Here is an 8065-nt window from a genome sequence, read left to right as displayed (position 1 = left end):
TTTCTTTAATTATGTGTATGTATTTGTGTGTGGATTTAGTGCATACATGTGCAGGTGCTCAAGGAGGTCAGAGGCATCCAATCCCCTGGAGCTAGAGTTACAGGTGGTTGTGAGCCACCTGATACGGGTGCTAACTGAACTGGGGACCTCTGAAAGAGTAGTAAGTGTTCTTAACTGCTGAGCCATCTCTCCAACCCCTGTACTTTTTTTTTTTTTTTTTTTTTTGTGGGATCTAAGTTTGAACTGAGGTCTTCATGCCGCAAAGCAAGCATTTTATCAGTAGGGCCCTCTGCTAGCCCCTGTTGGATTATTTCATTCAGTACCAAACCCATTGTCTAACACACCAAGCCATGGGTGATGATGATGATTTGTTCAGTGAGTAGGCATCTGAATGTTAATTTTCTACTCTGTTGGCCAGGATTAATGGTAGGAGGCTAAAGGGTGAGACCAGGACTGTGTTCTGCACAGCTGGCCGCACAGTTGTGCGTGTGGAGGGGCCAGAGAGGCGATTTGTTCTAACTGGAGTGGGGCAGCACCAGAGTCGTCACGTGAAGGAACCATAAGGGAACTGAGACAGAGGTGGTCTAAATAGTGGTGCTTTTCTTTCCTGTGCAGGTCAGAGTTTACCAGCAGGGATTCCCAGAGCTCTGACAAGCAAATTCTCAACATCTATGACCTGTGCAACAAGTTCATAGCCTACAGTGCTGTTTTTGAGGATGTAGTGGATGTGCTCGCTGAGTGGGGCTCCCTGTACGTGCTGACGCGGGATGGGCGGGTCCACGCATTGCAGGAGAAGGACACACAGACCAAACTGGAGGCAAGGCCACCAGGTTCTCAGAGCTGGCACAAGCATCTAGAAGTAGCTGCAGGAATGGGTTTCTTAGGTCCCCTGGGCCCAGTGACTTTCTTTCCTTTGGGTCACAGCCTTACTCAGTTTCCTTAGGATAGGATAACAAGGAAATGGCCTAGGATGTGGCTTTGGAGAGAAGTAATGGCTGGGAACCTAAGCCAGCCCTCCTTGTTTACAGAGCCCTGGATGAGGTGAGGTGATGTTGGTGTTGGTCTTGGGGTTACCTTGAGGTCTTTGTCTAGACTGTAGGCAGGTTGTAGCTCCAGGATTATCTACTATGTCTGTTATGGGTATGTTTTGGGAGGGTCTACTCTCAGGACTGCTTCTACCAATGTTCTAATCTCTTTTCTTCTAGATGTTATTTAAGAAGAATTTATTTGAGATGGCAATTAACTTGGCTAAGAGTCAACATCTGGACAGTGATGGACTAGCTCAGATTTTCATGCAGTATGGAGACCATCTCTACAGCAAGGGCAACCATGATGGAGCTGTTCAGCAGTATATCCGGTTAGTCTGGATGTGCTGGGGAATGGAGCTTGAATGCAGAACAGGCAGCTAGATTTCAGAACCCGTGTGTGTGTGTGCGCGCGCGCACGTGTATGTGCGTGCATGGGGTGGGGTGTTGTATTTCATCAGGAAGTATTCACTTTTACTATGGAAACAGTGAGATGGTGACTGGGCATGGTGATACATGCCTATAGTCTCAGGACTGAAGCAGGAGGATTTTGGGTTCAAGATTAATCTGTGCTACACACTGAACCTATCTTAAAACACAAGACAGGGCATGGTGGCACTAACCTTTAATCCTAATACTTGAGAAACAGAGGCAGGCAGATCTCTTTGAGTTCAAGACCAGCCTGTCTATGTAGAGAATTCCAGGACAGCCAGACCTACCCGTAGAGACTCTATCTCAAAAAACTAAAACAAACAAACAAAACCAAAAAACCTGACCAGCAACAAAGCCTTCCCAATCCTGTGTTCATGCTTACTTTGGCAGCAAGGATAACTTGCAGGTCTGTAAAGTGATTCATTAAAAATAAGAACCAGTGTACTAGGCTGGTTGTGATGACACTTGTCTATAATCCCAGCACTTGGGAAAGAGAGGTGGGAGGATTACCCTAAATTCAAGGCCAACCTGGTCCAGATAATAATTTCCCAAGCCAGCCATGACTACATAGTGAGACCTTGCCTCAGAAACCACAACATAGGAACCAGTTTTGTGGACCTTGCACAGTGTAGTTTATAGTCTAATATCACTGATACCACCTTGACTTTGTTAAAAGGGAGCTACTCAAGACCCACTACCATGGCTGCAGTGATCTCTGTACAGCCAGCTTGACAAAGTACTCTAACCCTGATGGTATTGATGTTTCTCTAGAACCATTGGAAGGTTGGAGCCATCCTATGTGATCCGTAAGTTCCTGGATGCCCAGCGCATCCACAACTTGACTGCCTACCTACAGACCCTGCATCGGCAGTCACTGGCTAATGCTGATCATACCACCCTGCTTCTGAACTGCTACACCAAGCTCAAGGACAGCTCGAAGTTGGAGGAATTCATCAAGGTGAAGGGCAGTGTTGGATGGGATGATTCCTAGTAAGCCTCACTGAACCTGAAGTGGCTTACCAGGACTTACTGTTTTTCAGCAGGACACAGGAAAGCAGGGGACCAGCTTTATTTGGGAACCAATGCTCTTTCCTCTATAAACAGGAAGAAGAGCAGTTGCTCCTACTAGTTGTCTAGAACATTCCCTGGTGCTGAAGCCCAGGAAGTGCCATTAAAGAAGCTCTCAATCCCTAGAAATGTCTTTCTTTTCTTTTTTCTTTCTTTTTTTTTTTACATTAATTTTATTTCATGTGCATTGATGTTTTGTCTGTGTGAGGGTGGATCCCCGGAACTGTAGTTACAGATAGCTGTGAGTTGCCATGTGGGTGCTGGGAATTGAACCTGGGTCCTCTTAAGAGAACAGCCAGTGCTCTTAACCACTGAACCATCTCTCCAGCCCTATAAATGTCTTTCTAATGATAGGGACAGAGGAAAGCCTAGGTTTTTCTTTTCTTTTTTTTTCACTTTTTATTTTTATTTTTTGGATTTATTTATTTATTAAAGATTTCTGTCTCTTCCCTGCCACCGCCTCCCATTTCCCTCCCCCTCCCAAAGCCTAGGTTTTTCAAGCCGATATTGCAAGAGGCTGGCTATCATGTTTTCAAAGCCAAGATGCCTTTGCCCTTTAGAAACATGCCTTAAAGATGCCTGCTTGTTCTCCCTTCTCCAGCCTCTTCTGTGCAAATGACTTTGTTTAACATCTTGTTGGCAGACAAAGAGCGAGAGTGAAGTCCACTTTGATGTGGAGACAGCCATCAAGGTCCTCCGGCAGGCCGGCTACTACTCCCATGCCCTCTATCTGGCTGAGAACCATGCACATCATGAGTGGTACTTGAAGATCCAGCTAGAGGACATTAAGGTGGGTGAGGTTCTTGCTTTGGAAGGATGTACTGGGGATGATAAAAACTCATCCTGCTGGATGAGACAGGAAGAGCACTAGTTCACCTTTCACTCCTCCACAGAACTATCAAGAAGCCCTGCAGTATATTGGTAAGCTGCCTTTTGAGCAGGCAGAGAGTAACATGAAGCGCTACGGCAAGATCCTAATGCACCACATACCGGAGCAGACAACCCAGTTACTGAAAGGACTGTGTACTGACTATCGGCCCAGTCCAGAAGGCCGAGGCGATCAGGAGGCTCCAGGCTTTCGGGTGAGACCTGGGTAAACAGTTTTTGGTAGCAGGGATGACTTTAGATGCCTGCTCACTCAGCCACCTCCCTTCCTTCCTTCCTTCCTTCCTTCCTTCCTTCCTTCCTTCCTTCCTTCCTTCCTTTCTTCCTTTAAGATTTATTTACTTATTATGTATACAATGTTTTGCCTGCACACCAGAAAAGGGCACCAAATCTCATCATAGATGGTTGTGAGCCACCATGTGGTTGTTGGGGATTGAACTCAGGACCTCTGGAAGAGCAGTCACTGCTCTTAACCACTGAGCCATCTCTTCAGCCCCTACCTCACGTCTTTCTTTCCTCCATCCTAGGCCAACTCTGAGGAGTTCATCCCCATCTTTGCAAACAACCCGAGAGAGCTGAAAGCGTTCCTGGAGCACATGAGCGAAGTGCAGCCAGACTCCCCCCAGGGCATCTATGACACACTCTTGGAGCTGCGGCTGCAGAACTGGGCCCACGAGAAGGATCCACAGGTAATACCTGGCCAGAGCCATGGGAGGCACAGGAAAGATGGCTTGGGTGCTCATTGGCCTAGCATGTGTGAGGCCTGGGTTCCTTCCCTCGCAGTGAATAAAGAAGAGTTCCTCTAGTGCCTGTCCTCTAGCTTTTTGGATGCCTTTTGTTGCTTTATTTAGAGTAGTGGTTCTCAACCTTCCTAATGCTGTGACCCTTTAATACAGTTCCTCATGTTGTGGTGACCCCAGCCATCGAGTTATTTTTGCTTGCTACTTTATAAAAGTAATTTTGCTGCTGTTATTAATCATAATGTAGCCAGGAGGTGGTGGTGCACACCTTTAATCCCAGCACTCGGGAGGCAGAGGTAGGTGGCTCTCTGTGAGTTCGAGGCCAGCCTGGTCTACAAGAGCTAGTTCCAGGACAGGCTCCAAAGCTACAGAGAAACCCTGTCTCAACAACCCCCCCACCTCCCCCCCACGAAAAAAAATTTGGAGACAGAGGCTTGCTATTGGGGTCATGACCCACAGGTTGAGAACAGCCGATTTTGAGAGTAGCACCTCACCTCTGGAACTATATGGGCTTCACTGATGGGAAACTGGACTGAAAGAGAGACTGAAGTCTGCCTAGTCTAAAAAGTCTTGTGCCCTCTGATGACTAACAGCCCACCTTCTCTTGTAGGCCAAGGAGAAGCTTCACGCAGAGGCCATCTCCCTGCTGAAGAGCGGCCGATTCTGCAATGTGTTTGACAAGGCGCTGGTCCTGTGCCAGATGCACGACTTCCAGGATGGGGTCCTTTACCTCTACGAGCAGGGGAAGCTGTAAGGATTTGGGGGACTTCCAGGGAAAAAGAAAGATTGAGGTGATTTTTCCAGAGACAAGCGCTGAGGTATGTCCTTTCCCTGACCCCAGGTTCCAGCAGATCATGCATTACCACATGCAGCACGAGCAGTACCGCCAGGTGATTGCCGTGTGCGAGCGCCATGGGGAGCAGGACCCCTCCCTGTGGGAACAGGCCCTCAGCTACTTTGCCCGCAAGGAGGAAGACTGCAAGGAGTATGTGGCCGCTGTGCTCAAGCATATCGAGAACAAGAACCTCATGCCCCCCCTTCTAGGTACTGGGGAGGACAGGCTGCCGCAGAGACGGGCTCTGTTCAGTGCATGCTGCATGGTTCTTTATCTTATTTCTTCCTGTCCTCCAATCTCAGTGGTACAGACCCTGGCCCACAACTCCACAGCTACCCTGTCCATCATCCGAGATTACCTGGTCCAAAAACTGCAGAAACAGAGCCAGCAGATTGCACAAGATGAGCTGCGGGTGAGGCGGTACAGAGAGGAGACCACTCGCATCCGCCAGGAAATCCAGGAACTCAAGTCGAGGTAGAGTGGACAGGGATGACTTCGGCTATCACAATGTGGTATTATGTGCTTTCCACACAGAGCATCTGTAAAGACTGTTTGAGTTCCCTCTCTCTCCCTTCCTCCTTCTTTCTCTTCAAAGATTAATCTAGATCAGTGGTTCTTATTCAACATGTGGGTTTATTTTAAGTTTTTGCTTGTTTGTTTGTTTTACTGTTGGTTTTTTTTGTTTGTTTTTGTTTTTCGAGACAGGGTTTCTCTGTGGTTTTGGAGCCTGTCCTGGAACTAGCTCTGTAGACCAGGCTGGTCTCGAACTCACAGAGATCCGCCTGCCTCTGCCTCCCGAGTGCTGGGATTAAAGGCATGCGCCACCATCGCCTGGCTGTTTTACTGTTGTTTTGTTTTGTCTTTTGAGAAAGGCTTTGTCTGTAATAGCCTTGTCTGTCCTAGAACTTTGTAGACCAGGCTGGCCTCAAACTCACAGAGATCCACTTGCCTCTGCCTACCGAGTGCTGGGATTAAAGGTGTGCGCCACCACCGCCTGTCACCTGCCTTATTTTTAAGCTTTTCGAGACAAGGTTTCTCTGTGTAACAGCCTTGACTATCCTGGAACTTATTTGTAGACCAATCTACCCTTGACTTCATAGAGATCTACCTTCCTCGCCTCCTGAATGTTGGGATTAAAGGTGTGCACCACCACTCCCAGCTTTACATTACTGATTCATAACAATAGCAAAATTATAGTGATAAGTAACAATGAAATAATGTTATGGCTGGGGTCACCACAAAATGAGGAACTGTGTTAAAGGGTTGCAGCGTTAGGAAGGTTGAGAGCCACTGATTAGGGCCTCTTGTACATGCTAGGCATCTACTCTACCACTGAACCTATACATCCCAACCCTTTGACGATGTGTTAATGAAGGAATTCTAAAAAAATTAGTTATATACCCACCCTTTTTTGTTTTTTGAGACAGGGTCTGTCTATATCACCTTAGCTGTCCTATCACAGAGATCCACCTGCTTCTAAGTGCAAGCGTGTGTGCCACCATGCCCACCATAGATCTTATCTTTAGTGTGTGCGCCACCATGCCCCACCATAGATCTGCAAGTGTGTGCGCCACCATGCCCCACCATAGATCTTATCTTTAAAGATTTTTGTGTGTATGTGTGTGCCACCATGCCCACCATAGATCTTATCTTTAAAGATTCTTGTGTGTGTGTGTGTGTGTGTGTGTGCCACCATGCCCCACCATAAATCTTATTTTTAAAGATTTTTGTGTGTATTTGGGGGGGGGAACGACAAACAAATGTGCCACCACCACCCAGTGGCACTTAACCTTTAATCCCAGCATGCAGGAGGCAGAGGCAGGTGAATCTCTGTGAGTTCAGGGCCAACCTGGTCTATAAAATGGTTCCAGGACAGCTAAGGCTGTTACACAGAGAAACCCTGTCTCAGAAAAACAAAACAGGAAAGAAGAAAAAAGATTTTAGTGTGTGTGTGTGTGTGTGTGTGTGTGTGTGTGAGCAACTGTGTATGTGTGTGTAAGTGGAGACTGCACGTTTGTTTTCCAGCCACCCAGACCTGAATAATCACACAAAAACTATATTAATTACAACACTGGTGTATGGCTCGGGTGTATTTCTAATTGTCTCTTACGTACTAAATCCATTTTTATTAGTCTGTGTATTACCACGTGACTGGCATTACTTCATTTTCTACATGTCTTGTTTCTTCAGTGGTTGGCTAATGTTTTTCCCCTTCAGCAACTACATGGCGTCTCCCTGACTCTGCCTTCTTTCCTTCTCTATCTCTGCTAGGATTTCCTGCCTTGCTATAATATATTCTGCCTGCCATAGGCCAAAGCAGCTTCTTTATTAACCAATGGTAATAAAACAAACTCTTAGCATACAGAGGAGAATCCCATATCATGTGTGCTTTAAGATCTTGTGCCTACTGAGGCCAGAGAGGCTATTGGATCTCCTGAAACAGGAGTTGCAGGCAGTTGTAAGCCCTTTATTGTTGAAGCTGGGAATTATACTCGGGTCCTCTTCAAGAGAAGTGTGTATGCTTAACCAGTGATCCATCTCTTCAGCCCTATTAATTTCTTTTAAAATGTTTTGTTAGTTTAAGTTGTGTGTGTGTGTGTGTGTGTGTGTGTGTGTGTGTGTGTGTATAAGTCTGTGTACCTGAGTGCAGGTGCCTGCATTTGACAAAGGCACTAGATCCCCAGAAGTTAGAGTTCCAGGCGGTGCTGAACCCCTGGCATACACCCCCATGTGTACTGGGAATTGAATTCAATTCCCTCTTCTGCAAGAGCGGTATGAACCCTTAACTGCAGAACCATCTTTCTCGTCTCATAAGTCATTATTTAATGGGCTTTGGAGGAGGTTATTTTATGGCCAGGCCAGTTCTCTGCATACATAATATTTACATTTCTTTTTTTTTTTTTTATTAGCTCTTGTAGACCAGGCTGGTCTTGAACTCACAGAGATCCGCCTGCCTCTGCCTCCCGAGTGCTGGGATTAAAGGCACGCGCCACCACGGCCTGCTAAGAGCATTTGTTTATTTGCTTATTTATTTATTTATTTATTTGTTTGTTTATTATGTATACAATATTCTGTCTGTG

At 46.5% G+C, this 8065-nt stretch overlaps 1 protein-coding gene across 1 annotated transcript in view; it reads left to right on the top strand.

Annotated features, from left to right (window-relative positions):
* Vps11 (VPS11, CORVET/HOPS core subunit) overlaps positions 1 to 8065 on the top strand; it is a 17558-nt gene that overhangs the window by 5212 nt on the left and 4281 nt on the right. Inside the window, exons 6-14 of the mRNA XM_005347180.3 lie at positions 616 to 817; positions 1206 to 1357; positions 2229 to 2415; positions 3169 to 3315; positions 3419 to 3607; positions 3938 to 4099; positions 4761 to 4900; positions 4992 to 5194; positions 5288 to 5459. Coding sequence (XP_005347237.1) covers positions 616 to 817; positions 1206 to 1357; positions 2229 to 2415; positions 3169 to 3315; positions 3419 to 3607; positions 3938 to 4099; positions 4761 to 4900; positions 4992 to 5194; positions 5288 to 5459 — 1554 coding nt within the window. The remainder of the gene's footprint in view (positions 1 to 615; positions 818 to 1205; positions 1358 to 2228; positions 2416 to 3168; positions 3316 to 3418; positions 3608 to 3937; positions 4100 to 4760; positions 4901 to 4991; positions 5195 to 5287; positions 5460 to 8065) is intronic.

The sequence above is a fragment of the Microtus ochrogaster genome, chromosome 5, assembly GCF_000317375.1.
Source record: "Microtus ochrogaster isolate Prairie Vole_2 chromosome 5, MicOch1.0, whole genome shotgun sequence".
In the NCBI taxonomy this organism is placed as follows: Eukaryota; Metazoa; Chordata; class Mammalia; order Rodentia; family Cricetidae; genus Microtus; species Microtus ochrogaster.
The sequence above is the reverse complement of the archived record's forward strand: the minus strand, read 5'-3'. Positions and strand labels throughout refer to the sequence as shown.